The sequence below is a fragment of the Pelophylax lessonae genome (assembly GCF_965119305.1).
Source record: "Pelophylax lessonae genome assembly, chromosome: 7".
Classification (NCBI taxonomy): domain Eukaryota; kingdom Metazoa; phylum Chordata; class Amphibia; order Anura; family Ranidae; genus Pelophylax; species Pelophylax lessonae.
Genome location: NC_138774.1, coordinates 189,407,187 through 189,433,349, shown reverse-complemented (window position 1 = coordinate 189,433,349; position 26,163 = coordinate 189,407,187). Strand labels below are relative to the sequence as shown.

Below are 26,163 nucleotides of genomic sequence, written 5' to 3'. Positions count from 1 at the left end.
CTAAAGGGAAAGATTTCTGTCATTTTTGGTGTTTTTTATTTTAACGCATAATGGCGGCGATCTGCAATTTTTTTTTGCGGTACTGCGACATTGCGGCGGACAGATCGGACCCTTGACTGACATTTTTGACACTTTTGGGGTTACCAGTGACATTACTGCAGTAATCAGTGCTATACATATGCACTGTTACTGCAAAATGACACTGGCAGGGAAGGGGTTAACTTTATTGGGGAAGGAGGGGTTAAGTGTGTCCCTAGGGGCGTGATTTTTACTGTGATTGGACATGGCTACTAGTGTAGGAACAGTGATCAACGGTCCTACATAGTAGAACCGTATGATCACCATTCCTACACAGGGGATAATGACAGGCGGCTTGTTTACATTAGCCGCCTGCCTTTCTCCCTTCACGGAGGACGATCGCGAGTGACCGGCGGACATCGGGTCCGCCAGTCACACGCACTGACTTCCCAGGGAACGAGCCGGGGCGAGCGCGCGCCTCCGCGGGCGAGCGCGCGCCTCTGCGGGCGCTCCCGCTATTGGCTCACAAGGAAGTGACAGGCTAGTGACGTATATATACGTCACTTTGCCTGGCCGGGGCTGACTGCCGACGTATATCGTCGTGCGGCGGTCGGCAACCGGTTAAAAAAAAATAAACATTTTATTTACTGATAACTGGACATAACTTAAAACGGTATTAAACCCAAAAATGTTATATATTGCAGCTTACCAGCCCCTTGGAAATAGTAGCTGCATTCGATTTTTTGGGCCTTTTTAATAATTTTTTTTTCACCTGGTCATTCAGCCAGTAACACACTTTCTGTCTCCCCTCTGGATGGAGGAGCAATGGAGCCATCCTTTGGACAGCAGTATTGTCAGTCTGGGGACTTACGGTAGTATAATCTGCTTTTTAATTTTTACCTACAGATAAGTCTATAATAAGGCTTACCTGTAGGTAAAATTAATATCTCTTAATCCTGCACGGTTTAGGAGATATTCACCCTGCATGCAGCCGCTGACACCAGCGGCGCATGCGCTCCGAAGGTCTGGCGTATCTTGCCGTACCTTTAGAGCTCACTGCCGAAAAGTGAACTCCTGCCCGCATTCGCGGGAGTGACGTCACTGCGGTTCATCCTTTGTGATAGCAAAAAGGTTAATCCCAAAAAAAGTGAAAAAAAAAAAAACTTTTTAGATAAAATAAAAAAATGAAAGCATCCTTGCCACCACCCCCCGTCCCCCATGCTTATGCACAAATTTGAATGCAAACTCCAGCTTACACTTTATAAGCAACTACTGCAACAACGTTTTCCTTTTGGAATAAAAGTTTTATATTAATATATAAAAGCTGATTATTATAAGCACCCCTGTCGGTGGTAAATAGTTTATCTCAACCCTCTAACTGCTACATCTGCAGAGAGATAGGTCTGTTAACCACTTAAGCCCCAGAAGATTTTACCCCCATTCCGACCAGGGGGTATTTTGCGATTCGGCACTGCGTGACTTTAACGGAACAATTGCGCGGTCGTGCGACGCTGTACCTAAACGAATTTGGCGTCCTTTTTTTCCCACAAACAGAGCTTTCTTTTGGTGGTATTTGATCACCTGTGCGATTTTTTGATCACGCGCTATAAACAAAAAAAGAGCGTCAATTTTGCAAAAATAGCAATATTTTTCACATTTTTTTATATGAAATTCCCCCCAAAAAAAATGTAAAAATCAAAATTTTTTAAAATTTTCGGCCAATTTGTTTTATGCTACATATGTTTGGTAAAAAAAAAAAAAATCGCAAAAAGCGTATTTTGATTGGTTTGCGCAAAAGTTATCGCGTTTACTAACAAAGGGAAAGATTTTTGTCATTTTTGTTGTTTTTTTTTTTAACGCGTAATGGCGGCGATCTGCGATTTTTTTTGCGGTACTGCGACATTGCGGCGGACAGATCGGACCCTTGACTGACATTTTTGACACTTTTGGGGTTACCAGTGACATTTCTACAGTAATCAGTGCTATATATATGCACTGTTACTGTAAAAATACACTGGTAGTGAAGGGGTTAACTTTATTTGGGAGGGAGGGGCTGTGTGTGTCCCTAGGGGCGTGCTTTCTACTGTGATTGGCTGTGGCTTCAGCTGTAAGGACACTGATCAACGGATCTACATAGTAGATCCATGTGATCAGTGTCTTTGCAGCGAGGAGAATGACAGGCAGCTTGTTTACACAAGCTGCCTGACATTCTCCCTCTCCCCCGCCGATCGCCGAGTGGCCGGCGGACATCGGGTCCGCTGGTCACACGCGCGGGGGGGGTCCGTGACCACGCGGGAGCGGGGGGGGGGCGCTCGCTCCCTAGACCCTCACAAGCAAGCAACGTAGCCCTACGTTAGTTTGCCTGTGAGGGGCTGACCGCCGACGTAGATAGTCGTGCGGCGGTCGGCAAGTGGTTAAAAAACAACAGGTCTTAAAAGAAATCTAATGCAAACATCACGTCTAAGAATTGGTAAGCTGCAATATAATGAATGGTTGCTTTTAGGTTTAAAACTGCTTAACCACTTCCGGACCGCTCGCCGTAGTATTACATCGGTACTTTGACGTTAAATTCCAGTGTTATGGCAGCAGATAGCTGCATAACTCCTGGTATTTTCTTACGAGGCGGGCGCTACTCTTTCACATAAAAGTGGTCCTAGCCCTGAATTTGCCGTGGGATCACTTTTATGGGTGGTGGGAGAGGTGCCCCCTCCCGCCGCTTCCCAGTCATTTTCCCCACTTACCAAAGCCGTCGGTAGCGGGGGAAAGAATCCGGTTCTCTCAGGTGCTGTGCAGGACGTCGAGTGAGGGCAAGATGGCCCCCACTTGACTTTAAGGTCTTGGAGGACCGGAGCGACATCGTACATCGCTTCCTCCCAAGGACCTAAAGGGCCCATTTTTTTCTTGCTCAAAAAAAAAAAAAAAAAAAAAAGAAATGACACTTTTTTTTTGCTTTTAAGGGTAGATGTGAAATCTGACGTCTTTATAACCCCAGATCTCACATTAAAGAGGACCTGTCCTGCTTATATCTGTTACAAGGGATATTTACATTCCTTGTATTAGGAATAAAAGTGATCAAAATTATTTTTTGTTAAAAGGACATTGTAAAAATAAATGGTAAAATAAATAAGAAAAAAACAATTTTTTTTAAAGGCCCCACGTCCCTCTGAGCTCACGTGCAGAAGCGAATGCATACGCAAGTCGCGCCCACATATGTAGTGTTTAAACCACAGGTGAGGTATCGCCACGATTGTTATTGTGAGAGCAATAATTCTAGCACTAGACCTCCTCTGTAACTCTAAACTGGTAACCTGTAGAAATTTTTAAAGTGTCGCCTATGGAGATTTTTAAGTACCAATGTTTGTCGCCATTTCCACAAGCGTGACATGTTGGGTATCTATTTCCTCAGCGTAATATTATCTTTCATACTATAGAAACACATTGGGTCAACTTTACTGTTTTCTTATTTTTTAATTCACAAAATTTTATTTTTTTCCAAAACTATTGCGTTTGTAAGACCACTGCGCAAATACGGTGTGACATAAAGTATTGCAATGATCTCCATTTTATATATATATATATATATATATATATATATATATATATATAGAATATTTGGGGGTTCTAAGTAATTTTCTAGCAAAAAAATACTAATTTTAACTTGTAAACAACAAGTGTTAGTAATAGGCTTGGTCCTTAAAGCGGAGTTCCGGGCACAGAAATCATTTTTCAACAAACATACCCCCGGGACAGTCAGGGCTAGTACATTCCACAATGGCTAGCCTCTGATCTGTCCCGGTTCGCACTTACCTTTTAGAAGAAATACTTACTTATAAAATTTCTTCCACAGCGTTTCCATCTCTCTTGTGGGCAGCTGAAGCCAGCGCGGTCCTCTTCGGCGTCTTCTTCTCCCAGAATGCGCCTGCACCGGCCCCTCTCGTCACTTCCGGTGCGGCGCCGCATTCCTCCACAGCTTCTGGGCATGCCCAGAAACTGTTTAGCAGGGGAATGCGGCGTCGCCCGGAAGTGACGAGCGGGGCCGGTGCCGTCGCATTGATTCCTGGGAGCGATGACGTTCAGCTCCCAGGAATCAGTGCAAGCCCGGAAGTGACGACGTAGCCGCGGCACAGAGGGAGGAAGTGAAGACTAGGTGAGTATCTTCGATCTTCAATTACAAGGTGAGTAAATAAAAAAAAAAAACTAACTATCCAATTCCTTTTCAGGTGAAGGTGTAGGACGGGCACAAAAAAAAAATCAATTTTGTGCCCGGAACTCTGCTTTAAGTGGTTAAGGAAGAACAAAACCTAAAACGTGTTACTATGTTGCCTTCGAGCTCAAGATTTAGGTTTGTTATCTGTAAAATATTACCCTGGAAAATGGCTGCTGGGAGTATCCTAACTCTATTGCACCTGCTAGCACTTCACAGTGCAGCTCACATCACCTCAGGAGAGAGGCCTGCTATCACCCCTGTATTCCAGCAGGGATTCCCACGTATCCAGCCTGCTGTTACCTCTGTCCTCCAGCAGGGGTACTAAGATAGCCAGTCTGCCAATACTTCTTTTCTGTAGCAGGGGTTCCCAGATACCCAGACCATTGTTACTTCTGTCCTGCTGCAGGCGTTCCCACAAATCCAGACCATTGTTACTTCTGTCCTGCTGCAGGCGTTCCCACAAATTCAGACCATTGTTACTTCTGTCCTGCTGCAGGGGTTCCCACAAATCCAGACCATTGTTACTTCTGTCCCGCTGCAGGGGTTCCCACAAATCCAGACCATTGTTACTTCTGTCCTGCTGCAGGGGTTCCCACAAAACCAGACCATTGTTACTTCTGTCCTGCTGCAGGGGTTCCCACAAAACCAGACCATTGTTACTTCTGTCCCGCTGCAAGGGTTCCCAGATACCCAGACCATTGTTACTTCTGTCCTGCTGCAGGGGTGCCCAGATATCCAGACCATTGTTACTTCTGTCCCGCTGCAAGGGTTCCCAGATACCCAGACCATTGTTACTTCTGTCCCGCTGCAAGGGTTCCCAGATACCCAGACCATTGTTACTTCTGTCCTGCTGCAGGGGTGCCCAGATATCCAGACCATAGTTGCCAACATTTAAAAAAAAAATTCCAGGGACACTTTGCAGCACAGCTATCAATTACCACACCCACTTCCCTGAAGCTCCGCCCACTCTGCATAATTAATCTCGCCTACTTATCAGATTATTGGGTCTACTCAATATAGAGAGAATTACAGGAAATTAAAAAGGGAATTTCAAACTTAAGGCCACAGTAGCAGAGTTGGAATAATTCTCCCATTCAGCTGCACTACTTCTGCGTAACATTTATGGGCAGCCCGATTAACAGGCACTTCCAGGGACAATATAAATCACCTGGGACAGGCTGCTATTTGCAGGGACTGTCCCAGGAAAAAAGGGACAGTTGGCAAACAAGCCAGACCATTGTTACTTCTGTCCTGCTGCAGGGGTTCCCAGATACCCAAACCATTGTTACTTCTGTCATGCTGCAGGGGTTCCCAGATACACAGACCATTGTTACTTCATCCAGACCATTGTTACTTCTGTCCTGCTGCAGGGGTTCCCAGATACCCAGACCATTAATACTTCATCCAGACCATTGTTACTTCTGTCCTGCTGCAGGGGTTCCCAGATACCCAGACCATTGTTACTTATGTCCTGCTGCAGGGGTTCCCAGATACCCAAACCATTGTTACTTCTGTCATGCTGCAGGGGTTCCCAGATACACAGACCATTGTTACTTCATCCAGACCATTGTTACTTCTGTCCTGCTGCAGGGGTTCCCAGATACCCAGACCATTGTTACTTCATCCAGACCATTGTTACTTCTGTCCTGCTGCAGGGGTTCCCAGATACCCAGACCATTGTTACTTCTGTCCTGCTGCAGGGGTTCCCAGATACCCAGACAATTGTTACTTATGTCCTGCTGCAGGGGTTCCCAGATACCCAGACCATTGTTATTTCTGTCGTGCTGCAGGGGTTCCCAGATACCCAGACCATTGTTACTTATGTCCTGCTGCAGGGGTTCCCAGATACCCAGACCATTGTTACTTCCGTCATGCTGCAGGGGTTCCCAGATACCCAGACCATTGTTACTTCATCCAGACCATTGTTATTTCTGTCCTGCTGCAGGGGTTCCCAGATACCCAGACCATTGTTACTTCTGTCATGCTGCAGGGGTTCCCAGATACCCAGACCATTGTTACTTCATCCAGACCATTGTTACTTCTGTCCTGCTGCAGGGGTTCCCAGATACCCAGACCATTGTTACTTATGTCCTGCTGCAGGGGTTCCCAGATACCCAGACCATTGTTACTTCTGTCATGCTGCAGGGGTTCCCAGATACCCAGACCATTGTTACTTATGTCCTGCTGCAGGGGTTCCCAGATACCCAGACCATTGTTACTTCTGTCCTGCTGCAGGGGTTCCCAGATACCCAGACCATTGTTACTTCTGTCCTGCTGCAGGGGTTCCCAGATAACCAGACCATTGTTACTTCTGTCCTGCTGCAGGGGTTCCCAGATACCCAGACCATTGTTACTTCTGTCATGCTGCAGGGGTTCCCAGATACCCAGACCATTGTTACTTCTGTCATGCTGCAGGGGTTCCCAGATACCCAGACCATTGTTACTTCATCCAGACCATTGTTACTTCTGTCCTGCTGCAGGGGTTCCCAGATACCCAGACCATTGTTACTCATGTCCTGCTGCAGGGGTTCCCAGATACCCAGACCATTGTTACTTCTGTCCTGCTGCAGGGGTTCCCAGATACCCAGACCATTGTTACTTCTGTCATGCTGCAGGGGTTCCCAGATACCCAGACCATTGTTACTTCTGTCATGCTGCAGGGGTTCCCAGATACCCAGACCATTGTTACTTCATCCAGACCATTGTTATTTCTGTCCTGCTGCAGGGGTTCCCAGATACCCAGACCATTGTTACTTCTGTCATGCTGCAGGGGTTCCCAGATACCCAGACCATTGTTACTTCATCCAGACCATTGTTACTTCTGTCCTGCTGCAGGGGTTCCCAGATACACAGACCATTGTTACTTATGTCCTGCTGCAGGGGTTCCCAGATACCCAGACCATTGTTACTTCTGACATGCTGCAGGGGTTCCCAGATACCCAGACCATTGTTACTTCTGTCCTGCTGCAGGGGTTCCCAGATACCCAGACCATTGTTACTTCTGTCCTGCTGCAGGGGTTCCCAGATACCCAGACCATTGTTACTTCTGTCCTGCTGCAGGGGTTCCCAGATACCCAGACCATTGTTACTTCTGTCATGCTGCAGGGGTTCCCAGATACCCAGACCATTGTTACTTCTGTCATGCTGCAGGGGTTCCCAGATACCCAGACCATTGTTACTTCATCCAGACCATTGTTACTTCTGTCCTGCTGCAGGGGTTCCCAGATACCCAGACCATTGTTACTCCTGTCCTGCTGCAGGGGTTCCCAGATACCCAGACCATTGTTACTTCTGTCCTGCTGCAGGGGTTCCCAGATACCCAGACCATTGTTACTTCTGTCCTGCTGCAGGGGTTCCCAGATACCCAGACCATTGTTACTTCTGTCCTGCTGCAGGGGTTCCCAGATACCCAGACCATTGTTACTTCTGTCCTGCTGCAGGGGTTCCCAGATACCCAGACCATTGTTACTTCTGTCCTGCTGCAGGGGTTCCCAGATACCCAGACCATTGTTACTTCTGTCATGCTGCAGGGGTTCCCAGATACCCAGACCATTGTTACTTCTGTCATGCTGCAGGGGTTCCCAGATACCCAGACCATTGTTACTTCATCCAGACCATTGTTACTTCTGTCCTGCTGCAGGGGTTCCCAGATACCCAGACCATTGTTACTTCTGTCCTGCTGCAGGGGTTCCCAGATACCCAGACCATTGTTACTTCTGTCCTGCTGCAGGGGTTCCCACATATCCAGACCATTGTTACTTCTGTCCTGCTGCAGGCGTTACCACATATCCAGTCCACTTTTACCTTTTCCCTCCAACAGGGGTTCCCAGATATACAGCATGCAGTAATCTCAGCCCTCCAGCAGAGGTCGACTGCTTGCCAAAATTCTGGAGGAACTGAACTGCCGCAGCTCATGTTGTACACGGAGGGATTTGACCGGCGGCTTCCGGTCTTCTCATATCACATGTGTTGCTGGGAAGTTGAGAAGAGCTGCAATGTGAGGAGCTGCACATAGGTGAGATGTCTGCAAACTGCACAGGGGAACCGTAGATTGCATTGTGTCTCACACACATAACATCTATTTCTATTAAGATTATTCGGATGTTTCTCTTTGGGGCTATTTCTTTGAATGGGGCATTACATGTGAGTGTGTATGTGTGCACAGTATGGATGTGTGTTATTCTGATCAGCTGGTATTTTCTACTTAGTCGCTTAGTAGTTTTTGTTTCTTTACATTAATTGAATTGTAAAATTTCCAGCCTGTAAATGACTTCCAGTTTGAGGGTATGAGATTCTGTATAAGGATGAGGTCCTTCTGATTACAGCTTACATGTAATAGGGAACAGAAGGTCTCATGGCCCTGCCTATTACTGCTTACACCAATCAGCCATGACATTATGACCACCCACCATAATATTATGACCATCCACACCCCTGACCTGTCAAGGCATGGACTCCGAAGTAATAGCCACATGAACAATAATTGGCCCACAGTGCATTGTGGTGTCATCTCTTCCCCAGCTAAAGGACGCACACTCACCTAGCCATCCAAATGATGTAAAAGAAAATGTGATTCATCAGACCAGGTCACCTTCTTCTGTTGCCCAGTGAACCAGTTTTGATAATCAGGTGCCCATTTGTAGGTGATTTTGCCTGTGGGGACGGGGGCAGCACAAGCACCCTGAATTGTCTGCAGCAACGCAACTTCAGGGCAACATGTTCATTTGCTGCTTAATATGTTTCACCACTTTTCAGGTGCCTTTGCAATTAAAAAATCAATGTTATTCATTTTAAGCCCTGGTTCACACCATTGCGGCTTTGAACCTGGCTATCAGTGCGATTTCATGTGAGGCTTGCTGACATCTGTGCATTTCATTTACCAGGTGTCAATGTGAGTCACACAGAAAGGTGCAGGAACCTTTTTCAAAGTCGCTGCGACTTAAAAGTTTTCATTGCTGCAAATGGGGAGCAACTTGTCATGCGACTTTGAAGTGTCAAGCCTCACAACCAGTCGCGCTGGTGTGAACCAGGGCAAACTGTCAGTGGTCTTAATGTTATGACTTATTGGTGTACATCTAATAGGTAGCAGGAGCCATGGGTCTCTTGCCTAATACAGCCTAAATCTAAAAGGAAAAAGTGGTATAAGGGCTCTTTCACACTTGTAGTCTATCAAACGGACTCCACTTTTCTCAGCGGGGGATCGATCCGCCGATCCCCCACTGAGCAGGAGGATGACAGCTGTTCTCCACGCTGTGTGCGGAGACATAGCTGTCAGTTCCCCATACATCTCTATGGAGGAAATCGGATGGGAACGGACCGTCGGTCCGTTCTCATCCGATCCCATCCGATTCGCTGGATGGATGGAAAATAGGGTTTCCATCCGTCCAGATTTGACGGGTCGGATGTCAGCGGACGACATGTCTCTGGACTTTGAAAAGGCCTTTGACACCGTTCCCCACAAACGCTTACTGTACAAACTAAGGAAGGTAGGTATGGACCATAAGGTGAGTACCTGGATAGAGAACTGGCTCCAGGGGAGAGTCCAGAGGGTGATGATTAATGGGGAATACTCGGATTGGGCGGGTGTGGAAAGTGGGGTCCCCCAGGGTTCTGTCCTGGGACCAATCCTGTTTAATTTATTCATAAATGATCTGGAGGAGGGGATATCTAGTACAATCTCAGTATTTGCGGCTAAAACTAAACTAAGCATGCCAATATCTTCTATGCAGGATGTGGAAATCTTCCAAGCGGACCTGAACAAAATAACGGGGTGGGCAACTACATGGCAGATGAGGTTTACTGTTGATTAATGTAAAGTAATGTACTTGGGGGGCCAGAAACCAGAAAGCAAGCTACTCACTAGGGGGGGAACCTCTGGGTGAGTCTAGGATGGAAAAAGACTTGGGGGTACTGGTAGACAACAGGCTTGGCAGTGGCATGCAATGCCAAGCAGCTGCAAGCAAAGCCAACAGAATACTGGGATTTATAAAGAAGGGGATTCACTCCAGAAATAAAGAGATTATTCTTCCACTCTACAAGACTCTGGTCCGGCCACATCTGGAGTATGCTGCACCGGTTCTCAGAAAGGATGTGCTGGAATTGGAAAGAGTCCAGAGAAGGGCAACAAAAATAATTAGGGGAATGGAGGACATCAGCTATGAGGAAAGACTACAAGCACTGAACCTATTCTCATGGTAACAAGGTCATGTTAACCAGTGGGGTACCTCAGGGATCTGTACTGGGACCAATTTTGTTTAATATCTGCATAAGTGATATTGCAAAAGGCCTCGATGGTAAGGTTTGTCTTTTTGCTGATGACACAAAGATATGTAACAGGGTTGATGTTCCTGGAGGGAAACGCCAAATGGAAAAGGATTTAGGAAAACTAGAAGAATGGTCAGAACTCTGGCAACTGAAATTTAATGTGGATAAGTGCAAGATAATGCACCTGGGGCGTAAAAACCCAAGGGCAGAATATAGAATTTTTGACACAGTCCTGACCTCAGTATCTGAGGAAAGGGATTTAGGAGTAATTATTTCAGAAGACTTAAAGGTGGGAAGACAATGTAATAGAGCAGCACGAACTGCCAGCAGAATGCTTGGATGTATAGGGAGAGGTATAAGCAGTAGAAAGAGAGAAGTGCTTATGCCGCTGTACAGAACACTGGTGAGACCTCACTTGGAGTATTGTGCGCAGTACTGGAGGCCATATCTCCAGAAGGATATAGATACTCTAGAGAGAGTTCAGAGAAGAGCTACTAAACTAGTACATGGATTGCAGGAAAAAACTTACCAGGAAAGGTTAAAGGACCTTAACATGTATAGCTTGGAAGAAAGAAGAGACAGAGGGGATATGATAGAAACTTTTAAATACATAAAGGGAATCAACTCGGTGAAGGAGGAGAGCATATTTAAAAGAAGAAAAACTACCACAAGAGGACACAGTTTTAAATTAGAGGGGCAAAGGTTTAAAAGTAATATGAGGAAGTATTACTTTACTGAGAGAGTAGTGGATGCATGGAATAACCTTCCTGCAGAAGTGGTAGCTGCAAATACAGTGAAGGAGTTTAAGCATGCATGGGATAGGCATAAGGCTATCCTTCATATAAGATAGGGCCAGGGACTATTCCTAGGATTCAGATATATTGGGCAGACTTGATGGGCCAAATGGTTCTTATCTGCCGACACATTCTATGTTTCTCTCTAGAGAAGAGACGTTTGAGGGGGGATATGATATCAATGTACAAATACTGTACTGGCGACCCTAGCATAAGGAACAAACTATTCAGAGTAAGGAAATACAATAAGACACGTGGCCACTCACTAAAACTAGAGGAAAGGCGGTTTAACCTTAAAATGCGTAAGGGGTTCTTCACTGTAAGAGCGGTAAGGATGTGGAATTCTCTTCCACAAGCAGTCGTATCAGCAGGGAGCATTGATAGTTTCAAAAAACTATTAGATGGGCACCTTAAAGACCACAACATACAGGGGTATACAATGTACGGTTAAAAGCAAACACACACACACACACATCATAGGTTGAACTGGATGGACTGATGTCTTTTTTCAACCTCACTAACTATGTAACTATGACATCCGATGCCCCATAGGAATGCAGGGGGGGACCGTTCAGATACGCCAAAAAAACAAACAGGCTGATCTGAATGGTCCGCCTGTGTGAAAGGGGACTAAGGGTTGTGCTCAGTGCAGCTTGCAGTCTAATAGGGAATGGGAGCTATGAAGCTCCTGCTTTTTACAGTTCTCCATCTAATAGGGAACAAGAGCTATGAGTTTGTTTCTCTTTGCAGCTTATGGTCTATTATGAAACCGGAGATATGGGGGTCTTGCCCATCGTAGCTTACATCTAATATGAAACAGCTGATATAGGGGTCTTGTTTATTACAGCTTGCATCTGATAGGGACAAGGGGGTACAAGGGTCCTCCTTATTACAGCTTACATCTAATAGGAAACAGGATCTATGAGTGTCCTTTGTTACAATTTGCACCTAATGGGGAACATGAGGTTTGAGGGTTCTGCCCATTACAGCTTATAGTGAAACTTAGAGACATAAATATGGTTTAATAGTTTTTATGACTGACAGGTCTGCATTGAAATTACAGACATTATTCTGTCACCCATGACGGGACAGAGATGGGAAAGATTGTAGTGAAAAAGGACAAACCATCTTCTGGGGAGCAGGAGAAAAACAATCTTAAACATACCAAAAAACAGAAAAAGAAGAAATTCTGGAAAGACCATGCAAAGATCACCACCAAGCAGACTGAGATCAAAAAGATTTCTCCACTACTTCCGCCAAAGAAGCCCGAAGAGTTTTCTGCCAACTGGAAGGAACTACAGGCAGTGAGTATGGCTTATATTTACTATGTATATGCAGATAGGTTCAGTGGTATTTAAAGTGGATCTTCACTGCATCTGAGTACCACAAACTAAAAATACTATTTAATTCATTTTTAATATTCAAAGTAAACTCCCCCATCCATCCATGTCTCCATGCTTGATTTTGGTGAGAAATCACTTTGAAAAGCACCCCTTAGTGTTTCTGGCTGTGGCCATCTTGAGTAAGAGCAAATGATTAATTTAGCATTTTTTTTCCTGCCCTCAGCTCAAGTATTCATGCAGGAGAGTGTGCTTAGCTGAGAAAACCCCTCCTGAAGACTCCTGGGATGTATGACATAATTTGCCTAGGCATAGAAACCAGGAAGTAACTAAAGAAATGTTTAACCACTTTACCCCCAGCCCTATTTCGGACACTTTTTGTTCACAAGTTAAAACCAGTATTTTTTCCTAGAAAACTACTTAGAACCCCCAAACATTATATATATTTTTTTAGCAAAGACTCTGGAGAATAAAATGTCGGTCATTGCAAAATTTTTTGTCACGCGGTATTTGCGCAGCGGTCTTTAAAACGCCATTTTTTTGGAAAAAATTTGAAAAATCACATTTCACTAATTTTAAAAAATACTAAACAGTAAAGTTAGCCCATTTTTTTTGTATATTGTGAAAGAACATGTCACGCCGAGTAAATAGATACCAAACATGTTACGGTTTAAAATTGCGCCCCCCCCGTGGGATAGCGACAAACTACGGTCAATAGAGATCTCAATCTGCGACGCTTTAAATTTATTTAACGGTTACCAGTTTTGAGTTAGAGTGTAGCTCTTTTTATTAAATTATTGCCCACGCTCTGGCGATCGCGGCGATACCTCACATGTGTGGTTTGAACAGCGATTTCATTTGCGGCTCGACTTGCGTATACGTTTTTTTTTGTGCGCGAGCTAACGGTGACGGGGGCGGCTAAATTTTTTTTTTTTTTTTTTTTTCTATTTATTTTTTCTTTTTTTTTAACTTTATTACAGGTTTTTTAAAAAAAAAAAAAAATCTGATCACTTTTATTGCTGTCACAAGCAATGTAAACATCCCTTGTGACAGCAATATGTGTGACAGGTACACTTTATGGAGGGATCGAGGGTCTAAAAGACCCTAGACCCCTCCACTACACTTCCCTGTATGCAAAACGCCAAAAACGGCATTTTTGCATACAGCCGTTTTTTAAATCTGCCGCCTTTTGCGGCACAGTAACCCGGAAGTGACGTCATGGACGCCGCCTCCGGGTTACGTCATCGGAGACCCGATCGATGCCGTTTCCGGCATTCATCGGGACTCCATCCAGCCGGCGGACGTGCCGGCTGGGTGCTCGGGGCTCCCGGTGGGACGGGAGCCCCGAGCAAAGCCGCGGGAGGGGGGGGACGTCCCCTCCCGCCCCCCCGGGTAACGATCGAGCGGCTCCCGAGCCGCATTGATCGTTACCGACGGAAAGCCGACCGCCGGCTTCAAACAACGGTACCGGGATGATGCCTCTAGCTAGAGGCATCATCCCGGTATAACCACTCAAAGTCAGCCGACGTAGATCTACGTGGCTGGTCGTTAAGTGGTTAAAAAAAGAGTTTAAAACAAGTAAATATGATATACTTTCCTATATATTTACTAATGCTAGCAGCATAAGGATAATAATGTTGATTGGGAGAGTAAAGTTCCACTTCTTAGCTAAAGTGGAAAATTAAGCCTTGAAATACGTGCAGGGATGCAAGTCTTGACTATTCGGAGTTGCCAGTTTTCATCCAGGACTTGCTGTAGTGTCCAAGGTCATCCCAATGCCTATCTAATGCCAATATCCAGTGCTAATCCCAATCAGCTTCTTTTCACTAATGTTCTAGGAACACTAGTTGCTATAAATTTGCAGGCTAGGTTTTCCCAACTTTACCCACTGTAGACCTTCTTTCATGTCTGAGCCAGGGGATTATTTTTTGCTTGCAGTTTTTTCTGTAGATTATCTTGCAATCTTTGTCTATTGGCACACTCCTGACAAAACCCTAACAATGTTTCTACTTTCATATAAGTAATGTTAGACCTGTTGCTGGTATTAGTTAGTCACATTTAACTGGACCTGTTCAGTAATACAGAATACATTTCTGCTTATCTCAAGACGTTGCAATCTATTCCAAGACGAGTTGAATGTGACTAGCTATACTATGACCTGGAAAAATTGGAACCATCACACACATACTGTCATTCGTTTTGGGATGTATACCCTGAAACTGGTGATATAATGCATAATTCGATGTATTATTATTTGTAATCTTTTTAATCTGCCTTCATGGCTATGATAAGGCAAGTGAGCTGGAAAGGATTAACTATTGTGTTTAAAGGAGAGCAAATATATTTAAAAAGCACCTTAAAACAAAGCAGGGAACTCCGTATGTAAGCTTGATTTCAGCTTTTAGTGGGTGTTTGGCAACTCTGAACACAGATTTCAAGTAGTGAACTGTGATCTTCACCCTTTCGTGCTTGAACTTACCAGATGGTGTGGACCCCTTAGCAATACTGCATGTGGGTCTAACACAGTGTTTCTCAACTCCGGTCCTCAGGGCACACTAACAGGCCAGATTGTAAGTATTACCTTGGGGAGATGCAGACTAGAATACTGCAATCACCGAGCAGCAAATGATATCACCTGTGATGTATTTCAGATATCTTGCAAACCTGGCCTGTTAGTGTGCCCTGAGGACCGGAGTTGAGAAACACTGGTCTAACAGAGTCTGGTAAGAGGAAAGATGTCATATCCTGTGATCGTTTATCACTCGTATATAGAGAATCCCAATAGTGTAATACATTCTTGTTTATTGATAGAAAACATTAAATTCATACTTGCAGTGTTAGAGTAAGCATCGCCTTTAACAAAAAATCCTTCTCAGGGCAGTCACTCTGTCAGCCTTAGTCCCATGCAAGCGTGGTTAGTACACCTCTGCATGTGTTCCATCGCTGACCGGACGTAACGCAACCAGGGAACCGTAATCTATGTCGACGCGCTTTGCCACTCCCACAGGGCATTATCAAAGATTACAAGCGATAAACTTTCACAGGATATACAGGACGTGACATCTTCCCTCTTACCAGACTCAGCCTGTTAGACCTAAATGCAGTATTGCTAAGGGATCCACACTATCTGGTAAGTTCAAGCATAAAAGGGTGAAGAGTACAGTTCACTGCATTGAATGATCATTTCGGAATGTTTTGGCACTTAAGCACTTTCGTGGAGTATTTTGGAAATATTTTAGAACTTTCACTTGCTACTTCCTTGCGTTTATGTGAAAGAAGTTGTAAAGTCAGAAGGTTTTAAATCTTAATGCATGCATTAAGATAAAAAAACCTTCTGTGTGCAGCAGCCCCCCTAATACCTAGCTGAGGTCCCTCTCTATCCAGCAATGTCCACTAGTGTCTGAGCCATCCAACATTCTCTCTCCTGATTGGCTGAGACACAGAAGCGGCACTATTGGCTCCCACAGATGTCAATCAAAGTCAGCCAGCCAATTAGGGTAGAGAGGGGTTGGGGGGCCGTGTCTGGACACAGGGAGCTGTGACTTGACTCTGGTGCCCCCATAGTAAGCTGCTTGCTGTGGGGGCACTCAACAGGAGGAAGGGGCCAGGAGAGCAGAAGCGGGACCCGAGAAGAGGAGGATCTGGGCTGATCTGTGCAAATCCACTGCACAGAGGAGGTAAGTATAACATGTTTGTTATTTTTATAGGGGAAAAAATGAGACTTTACAATCCTTTTAATTTCACTTTTACATGTGTTTATGTAATTGTACTTCATTTGGCACTGCTTTGCGGTTTAGTAGTTATCTAATGAACAGCAGCTACGGTAATATTGTTTAGGCACAGATTTACTTAGCACGGGTTTTCTTTCATATCGACAGATATCAAGTGCTTACACTATCTACACTGGAAGAAATGCTTTCAAGACTTTTGCAGTAATACATAAGTGATCAACAGGTTTTTTTTTATTTGTGTAATGGGATTATTTTTTTAAGGCTACCTGTCAGGATTGAGGGTGCTATTTGGTGCTGGAGGCCCTAATTGCTTGTGATGCTGAAAAAGGGTGCCCTCTTCCCTTGAACTAGCATTATTTCTGGAAATCTTGCAGTTGTGGCCTCCATCACAGGATGGTAGACTCCATTGTGCCAGGTATGAAGCAAAAAGAGATGACCGCACTCCGATGTAAATCAAAACATGGTAATGAGTAAGCGACATCTCTAAGTCGTGAAACGCGTCTGCCTTTGTGTCCTGCACTCAGTGTGATGTTTCCAGTTTGCCTATTTGTTTGATGTGGAATAAATATACTCCAATTTTGATTTACATCGGAGTGCGGTCATCTCTTTTTTTGCTTCATACGATTTTGGATTGCGGATCCGACCGGCACCTGACACCCATCCCACCTGGAGCGGTCTCTCCTATCTGGACTCTATATATCTCTCCATTGTGCCATGTAACAGCTGTCCTAGCAGGTTATCTTTACAAGGTAATGCAATGTGTTATTCTTATTTACAATTTTAGTTGCTGACATCCAAGAAGAACAGCACTATTACTGAATCAACACCAGCAAAACCCTTTAAAAAGGAGGAGAAATTGCCAACCTTAGGAAAGCAGAAGGCTGACCCAATAATTAAAGAAACGTCCTCCAGTGTCTCCTCAGTCAAAGAGGGTCCAACTGATGACAGAAAACCAAAGAAAGCTACGGAGGATTCTGTAATTACAAACAAAGGGAAAGAGAAAAGAAGGATGTCACAAGCAAAAGAGGACAAAAAACCTTCTAAACATCTCAAGAAGAAAGCGACCGAAACAAATGTACCAGAGACTCCAAAGTATGTGTTTTTTTTTCATTACAATGTCTGGTCCAATCCAGTTCTGAACAAAGCTAAATGTTCAAAATTCCAAATGTACAGGGAACTACAGAGGGGCTTATATTTTAATGCTCCCACCACACTCACACACTATTATTACAATTTGTACATTTATATGGCTCTGACATATTATTTGGTTCTGTATAAACAATACTAAACTTCCCTGCACCAGAGGAGTTCACACTCTAATGCCCCTACCACAGTCGCACACTATTATTATTATTATTATTATTATTATTATTACTATTATTATTCATTTATATTGCTCTAACATTCCTCAGTGCTGTACAAAGAACACAAAACTAGTTGCAACAGTCCCTTCTCCAGCGGAGCTTACACTTCAATGTTCCACCACAGTCACATGATATCAATTTACTGTAAATAGCTGTGACCTATTTTGCAGTGCTGTACTGAGAATACTGAACCATTTACATCAGTCTATGTACTAGAGAAATGTATGCTCTAATGTCTCCGCCACACACTAAGTCTAGTTTGGATTGATGGTAATTAACCTGCCACACAAAAAGAGAGACAATAAAAAGTCAGTGTGCTCATTGTCCTTGGGTCCAACTTTGCACCCCTGGTGCTGCAAGAATGTTAACTACTTTACCCACTCTGCTGCCTTTGGTTTGTAGGCCTGACCTTTGGTTTGATGACGTGGATCCTGATGACATAGAGGCAGCGATGGGACCAGAAGCTGGTCAGATTGCACGGAAGATGCAAGGCTTGCCGGAGAAGAAGCCTGATACAGTAGACATGGTCCTGGTGAAAGATCGAGCGTTTGAGGGGTAAGCTACAATAGAAATCTGGACTGAGAGCAATAAGTGGGCTGACCTCATAAAAATGCTAATTGTTTGGCTGTAACTGGATTTCATACTTTCTGAACCATTAGCCTAGAACAAGTATGTGTTCAGTGAAGGTTGAATACACAGTAAGGTGCTCAGCAACAAACATTTTCAGATTCAGAGGGCAGCAACCTTCGTGTTTCTTTTGGTAAAGGTTTTCCTAAACTCCAACCCCTGACAACCTCATCGCTGTAATCCCTCAGTCATTTTTTTTTTTTTTTTTTTTATAGCACCCTCCTTCATAAATGGATTTACACCTGACGTTGGGCGGATGGCTTTCAGTTTTGTGATTTGTATTTCTTTTCTCATAGGCTTACCAGGACAGTTGCAATGGACTGCGAGATGGTGGGTGTGGGCACAGATAGTGAAGAAAGCATAGTTGCCCGGGTGTCTATCGTCAATCAGTTTGGCAAGTGCATTTATGATAAGTATGTCAGACCCACTGAACGGGTTACGGATTACAGGACAGAGGTCAGCGGCATTCGACCTGGGGATATTAAGAACGGTAAGAATTTTCAACATTTATCGGTAAGGGTAACAGAGGCTTAGAACTACAGCTCCCTTGTATTTATTTTTTTGGAGGTTATTAGCCACTTCAAGACAACAATACGTATATATACGTTACGGTTTACCGGGGTTGTGGCTGAAGCTATATGCCATAACCCCGTTTTTTTTTTTTTTTTTTGTTTTTCAGTCGGCGCCTAGCTTTCTCATGAGCCGCTGGAACGCTTTCAAAAGCGGCAGGAGGCCTCTATGGCCTTGGAGGACTGAGTGACCTCATGACGTTACTTCCGGTCCAGGCTGGAAGTAAACAATATTTCTCTTTCGTTCATTGACAGACGCAGCTCCTGATCTTCAAAACCATTGGGTTATACTGCCCCCTACAGGAGTAGGACACTAGGCAGAAAAAGAATCTGGCTACGCCTATGGGCATTCCCAGGGGTTATACTCCCTCTCTCTGCTATATGTACACAGTTTTTTTTTTTTTTTTTCTTTTTTTTTTTTTCTGACTAGTCAGGAGTAAGGACCTGGTTCCTTGCTGGGATCTCTGGTCCTGGCAATTTTTTTCCTTTTTAGATAGAAATTTTTTCTCCTGTGAGATCTACAATCAATTGCTGGACTGGGTGACGGGCTGAATAATCTAGATTTAGTGGTCAACCCAGTCTGGCCAGTGAGCGCGCGCAGACCTCAGCTCCACGCTAGGTTGGCCGCGACATAGCCTCACTGGACGGGAGCTGACCTGCGAGGTCGTATACAAATACGAATCACAGTGTTCCTCCTGGCCGACAGCCCCCCCCCATTTCGATGGTGAGGGGTTCTGTCTGGAACGGTACCTGGTATGGTGAGTAGCTGCCCCTCTCCCCCTGGAGGGTTTTGGGGTGGATGTGGGCCCCTCCTTGGGAGGGCCGGACCCCCGTGTTCCCCTCCTGCTCGTCAGGCACCCCTCTCTCTCTTCCTCCACTTACACTAGTGCTGTGTGGGTGGTCTGGTCCACCTTCTGGGGTGGGGGTAGGGTACTATGCAGTTGATAGGGGGAGGGGGTTGGGCCGCCGGCGACCAGACGATACGCTGTGCAGGGGGGTTTGTACCTGGTGGGGCCTCCTGCCAGGGCCCCTTTCCTGCCTGCACCTGTCCTTGAGGCCTGGGAACCCCTCCTGGGTCCCTCGTGGTGCCGCCATTTTGCTGTAGCCTGTGTGTTTCTATGCATGGCGGACATGTTTGTGTAGTCCAGTGGCCATTTTGCAGTGGTTTGCCATTGAGAATAGCGGCGGCCATGACTGTGGTGCCCTGTAGGTGGCGATTTTGGCCATGGGAGCCCCTCCTCATCCCCTGGTGCTGACTCCTTGATTTTTTCACTTCCAAATGGCCGCACGTGGAGTGCAGATTATCCTAGTGGCTGCAGGTGCCTGTTTCTGCTGTGTGGTGAGTTTTGGTGGGGTTCCCACCCTCTGCTAAGGATTGCTTGGTGATTGTGCCTGGCAAAACGGGTGGTGCCAGCGTGTTGGGGGATGTCCCTTTGCAGCGTTTTACACTTTGTGGGGTCCCTCTGGTGACTCATGCAGTCTTTGGAGCACATCTCCCCACCTGATCCACTCTGAGGCTGCGGGGCCCTCCGGGTCCCAACCATCCATCGATGCACTGACGGCGATCCTGGAGTCCCGGGTGGAGGTGGCTTTCGGACGATGGGCTAGCAAATAGCACCCCTCGCCATCCCCTGCCTCATCTGTCTTGTCAGATCCTGAATTTGGTTCAGCTGCTGCGGATGTGGGTCACCTTGCTTGGTCTTTATTCCGCCCGGAATCCTCAGTGCGGATGATTCCTCCACATCTGCAACTGTGCACGATAAGGTGCTGGTGGAAGCACTGATTGTATCTGTGCATAAGACCTCTTGAAGATGGAGGATGCAGCTGCGACGGAGGCGCAGGTTCCCTTTTGGCACTTACAAACCATCCAGAGCGGCAAAGGTGTTTTCTTTCCCCGTCTATTTTGACAGAATTGTCGCTAAAGAGTGGGGGTGACCAATGCGTCCCCTTGTGGTCCCCAAGCAATTTACTAGGCGTTACCCCTATTCCCTTAGGAAGTGAGCTGTTCCACCATGTGGTGGACCCTCCGGTTTCCAGATGGAACAAGGCAAACATGATTCCGGTTGAAGAGTCTCCGGCCTTTAAGGATCCGGCTGATAGGAAGGCGGAGGCTGTGGCCCGCAATATGTACACTATTGCTGGCTCGGTACTAAGGCCAGTATTCACCCTTGCCCTGGTGTAGCAAACTCTGACCGAGTGGGCTAAGTTTTTATGCCGTGACCCGGAGGGAGAACAACTCCCCGCCCCCCCGCGCCTTTGCTCAGCTGGCGGACCAGCTGGTCCAGGGGCTGCAGTTTATCTGTGATGCCTCTTTGGCTGCGGCTCCCCTAGTGGCTCGGCTCTGTTTCGGCAGTGGTCCTTCGGCGTGCCTTTTGGCTTAAATGCTGGTCTGCGCACCAGACTTCTAAAAAGGCCTAGACTGATCTCCCCTTTCAAGGGGATCGCCTGTTTGGGGCTACCCTGGATGACATCATTAAAGGTCCCACAGGGGGAAAGAGTACTTTTCTTCCGCAGGCTACTAAGGGAAATGAACCTCGTCGTAGACGTGGGTCCTCCTCCTCAGCTCATAAGAATTTTTTTGGTCCCTCAGGGTCGACTGACAAGGGCCTGAAGCCTTTCAGGGCCTCCTCTGGAGTATCCAAACTAACCTGGTCTGGCAAGCCGAAAGACAAGTGAAATTACGAAGTCTTTCGGTCCGGCTACAAGATCAGTTTCACTCACTCTAGTCCCCTGGCAAGGTACTTTCCTTCCAACTTGCGCCTGACCCTGGACCGTTAAGGGCAGTACAAGACCTGTTGCTTCAAGGGGTGATTGTTCCATGTTCTGACTTCGGAACGTTTTCGGGGTTTCTACTCAAACCTGTTTACAGTTCCCAGGAAGGAAGGAAGGCGCAAGTTGCATCCCAATCCTGGACCTCAAGGCGATGGACTGCTTTGTGCAGGTGCAAAAGTTCAGGATGGAGTCCATTCGCACGGTGGTGGCATCCCTGCATCAGGGAGATTTTCATGCCTCTATCAACAGGATGTTTTCCTTCACATTCCAATATGTGCCGGTCACCAGCGCTTCCTCCGCTTTGCTGTGGGAGAGGAGCATTATCAGTTTGTGGCGTTACCCTTTTGGTCTCTGGTCTTCACAAAAGTGTTAGCAACGGTGCTAGCATTGTTACACCGACGGGGATCACGGTACTGGCCTACTTAACCGACGACCTTATGCTAGCAGAGTCCCCTACTGCTTTGGTGGAAAACCTGGAAGTCACCATACAAGCTCTAAGGAAGTTCGGCTGGATTCTGAATTTTTAGAAGTCTGCTCTGGTTCCGTCCACAAAGCTGGATTATCTTGGTCAGACTCTGGACTTGGCCTTAGCCAGAATGCTCCTTCCTCTGGAAAAATGCCAGATATTGCAGGCTGTAATTCGTCTGCTGCTGTCCAGCAGATGGTCATCCCTCTGGACTTGCATGCGGGTGCTGGGCCTGATGGTGTCTACCTTTTCAAGGCGATTCCGTTTTGCACAATTCTATACGAGGTCCCTGCAAAGGGAGATTCTGGCCAAATAGGACAAGACTCTCCAGTCTCTGGCTGGGGAACGAGGGAGTCCCTCGTTCCAATGCTGTTAAAAGCATGGAGCCCCAGACCGAGGGAGATTGACCGTCATCTTGAACTTTTTCCATTTTCTAATAATTGCGCCAACAGTTGTTGCCTTCTCACCAAGCTCCTTTTTTATTGTCCTGTAGCCCATCCCAGCCTTGTGCAGGTCTACAATTGTATCCCTGATGTCCTTACACAGCTCTCTGGTATTGGCAATTGTGGAGAGGATGGAGTCTGTTTGAGTGTGTGGATAGGTGTCTTTTATACAAGTTACGAGTTAAAACAGATGCAGGTAATGAGTGGAGAACAGGAGGGCTTCTTAAAGAAAAAATAACAGGTCTGTGAGAGCCGGAATTCTTACTGGTTGGTAGGTGATCAAATACTTATCTCATGCAATAAAATGCAAAAATATTATTTAAAAATCATACAATGTGATTTTCTGGATTTTTGTTTTAGATTACGTCTCTCACAGTTGAAGAGTACCTAATGATAAAAAAATTACAGACCTCTACAGGCTTTGTAGGTAGGAAAACCTGCAAAATCGGCAGTGTATCAAATTCTTGTTCTCCCCACTGTAGGTCCTTTCTCCTGACTAGGCATAAAAAAAACTGAGTGTCTATAGCAGAGAGAGGGTGTATACCCCCTAGGACTGCCCATGGGTGTAGCCAGAATTATTTTCTGCCTAGTGTCCTACTCCCGTAGGGGGGCAGTATAACCCAATGGCTATGAATACCAGGAGCTGTGTCTGTAAATGAACGAAAAGGAGAAATACTGATTTCAATTTGTAAACAAAAAGTGCCAGAAAAGCCTAGTCTTAAAATGGTTAGACAGTTTCAATTTCATTATAAATATTTTCAGCCCCTGACTATCCCACCAAAAACCTTGGCATTTATTTTTTGGGTGTCTAAAGTGCAAAGAGGAGTTTTGGGTAAAACCTTCCTAAGTAATCAACTTTCAGCAGTTCATTGAAGCAAAACCAGTGGAATGTGATTAGTGTCTTTGTATTTCTACACTGGGAACATCCCCCTCTATGATTGTAGACACTGGAGAGGCTGTTCTTATACCATTTTTTGCCTCAAAATAATTAGAGCTACTAACTGGCAGAATTTTTTTTTTTTTTTTTTTTTTTCAGGTGAAGATTTTAAGGTTGTACAGAAAGAAGTGTCTGAAATCCTTAAGGGGCGTATCTTGGTTGGTCATGCTGTGCACAATGACTTGAAGGTGGGTTGTTTATTGCCACTCAGTAAGTTATCCCTCAATACTGGATTCACTGTTTGCATATGTGTTGTGTGTGAACAATTCTAACAGACCTTTCCAAAAATTACTTTAAGGTAAAAGTTGGTCATATAGGATTTACATTACTAAAGGTAAACGGACATGTCATATAATTGTACAGTCTCCTTTAGATCTGCTAACACCTAATGATGTGTAAGGGCTTGCCTGATTATATTCACCTAAATGGGAGGTTCAGGTAGGACCTCACAATGTATAGTTTTTGAAAATCTAAAGGAGACTGTACATCCAGATTGCCATGTGTATTTCCACATCAATCTGGAATATGTGTAAGTAAATGGGGCTTCCTGATTCAGTCTCAAATGGTGCTCATTCCTTTTCCAAGATATCAGTGTGAAGGTTGCAGCTTTTTATCATATGTGTTCAAGAAGCAGCAGACTCAGTCACAGAGCTGTACCGTAACATTTTTTTTTTTTTTTTTACCTTGCAGTTCTTTAATCCTGTAATTGCATTCCCTTTGTTTTAGATCCTCTTTTTGGATCACCCTAAAAAGGCCACCAGAGACACTCAAAAGTACAAACCCTTCAGAAGAGAGGTGAAGGTATGTCCTCCTATATACCGACTTGTGTGTGTATATGACCGCTTTAGTACTTTTAGCACAAATGGCAGGGGAAATGAAAGTTTTGTTTAACAAATTGTTAGAAATTTTACTATAAAAGCTGACCATCGTATAAAGCGGACCCTTCCAAATTTTTTCTTTTTTTTTCTGTGCTAGAGTGGACGTCCATCTTTGAAACTTCTATGTGAAAAGATCCTCAATGTCAAAGTACAGACAGGTGAACACTCCTCGGTAAGTCAAGATCTAGGTCTTACAGCCCACCTCCTGTAATGCTAAAGCTAAATCTGTGGCTTTAACAACCATTGATTTGTTTTATTTATTTATTTTATACCAAGATATAAAAGGTTAACAGCCTGGGACACAGCCCAAAAAGAATCCACAGTAGATGTTACCCTTAATTCTACTACAATAACCGAGTTACAAAATTAGGACAGGAGGATAGCCCCTGAGCCTGACATTTATTTTGTTAGATTCATGTACGATTTTAGACACTGATCCCTGGGGCCAGATGTATTCTCAAATATCTAATAACAGTAAAACTTTGTTAAAGTGGAGTTCCACCCTATTTTTATACTTACCTCCATCTTCTCGCTCCGGGTCACCTGAAAAAGAAATGGATAATCGCATATTTTTTTTTTTTTTTACTTACCTTACTTCCTTCTTCCTCCTTCCTCGGCCGCGGCCCGTCGTCACTTCCTGGCTCTGCAATGATTCCTGGGAGCTGGACGTCATAGCTCCCAGGAATCATTGCGCCTGCACCGGCCCCGACGTCAGTTCCGGGTCGCGCGCGTCATCCCCTTCTAAACAGCTTCTGGGCATGCCCAGAAGCTGTGGAGGGATGACGCGCGCGACCCGGAAGTGACGTCGGGGCCGGCGCAGAGCATCGTGGGACCAAAGAAGGCGGAAGAAGACGCCGAAGAGGACGCGCTGGCTTCAAGCTGCCCACATCTGAGATGGCAGCGCTGGACAAGACGTTTGCAAGGTAAGTATTTGTCCTAACAGGTAAGTGCAACCCGGGACAGATCAGAGGCTAGCCAATGTGGAATGCACTAGCCCTGACTGTCCCGGGGGTATTAAAAAAAAAAAAAAAAAAAAAAAATCCAGGGTGGAACTCCGCTTTAATATGATTCCAAAATGTAGATATAGTTGACGAAACCTTTCCCGTCATTGTTGAAACAGCCACAAACATTAAAACTGTGCTGCCTTACTTAAAAAATAACTAGACTAGCATCATAAAAAAAGTTTTTTAATTTTTGGCTTTAGGTACAAGATGCGCAGGCTGCCATGAGGTTATACACCATGGAGAAGAAGAACTGGGAATCTGGAATTAAAGCAAAATACAACAAACCCAAAGTGGAACCCCAAAAAAAGGAACAGTCTTCCCTTGAATAGCACTGGTTGGACAGTTTAAATCCTGCTGACACATTTGGATGAGCTGCTAGACTCTCGCCATCTTTCTTTCCCCATGTCATTTTGCTGCACTATTCACAACTGATACATCTGAGGGTGTGTGCCATTGCTGGGATATTTGTGATGGAACAGATGTTTAATGAACTTTTCAAATGTTTTTAAAGGTCAAAGGAAACAAGGAAATAAACTGTGCTTTTTTTCCCCCCACTCCTTCCTAGTTAATATACAGGACACAACCAGCTCATGAATTTGGTCTTGTCTGAAGTTTTGTGATAGCAACTTTTGGGATTATATAATTACGAACTGTGAAGATTGAATATGTATAGTAACAGCTTCAATCAGGAACTGGACTGTGAGACCTTGTTTTGTGCATACTGACCACAGCTTATACAGTTCCATATT

The 26,163-nt window shown here is 45.1% G+C and overlaps 1 protein-coding gene across 1 annotated transcript; it reads left to right on the top strand.

Annotated features, from left to right (window-relative positions):
* The first annotated feature begins 8,168 nt into the window (after positions 1–8,168).
* On the top strand, positions 8,169–25,918 carry REXO4 (REX4 homolog, 3'-5' exonuclease). The gene is made up of 9 exons (XM_082262690.1): positions 8,169–8,240; positions 12,347–12,587; positions 17,139–17,446; positions 18,121–18,273; positions 18,642–18,835; positions 23,632–23,720; positions 24,259–24,333; positions 24,508–24,582; positions 25,615–25,918. Exons 2-9 carry the CDS (start codon positions 12,378–12,380, stop codon positions 25,741–25,743), a joined length of 1,233 nt encoding a protein of 410 aa, XP_082118816.1. The 5' UTR covers positions 8,169–8,240; positions 12,347–12,377; the 3' UTR covers positions 25,744–25,918.
* Positions 25,919–26,163: the final 245 nt, after the last annotated feature.

What these genes read in the sequence shown, in the direction of transcription:
- REXO4 (XM_082262690.1), top strand. Translation starts at nt 12,378, where the DNA reads ATGGGAAAGATTGTAGTGAAAAAGGACAAACCATCTTCTGGGGAGCAG. An exon ending in AATGTACCAGAGACTCCAAA is followed by an intron (nt 17,447 to 18,120) that starts GTATGTGTTTTT and finishes TTTGGTTTGTAG; the next exon opens with GCCTGACCTTTGGTTTGATG. An exon ending in CTGTGCACAATGACTTGAAG is followed by an intron (nt 23,721 to 24,258) that starts GTGGGTTGTTTA and finishes CCTTTGTTTTAG; the next exon opens with ATCCTCTTTTTGGATCACCC.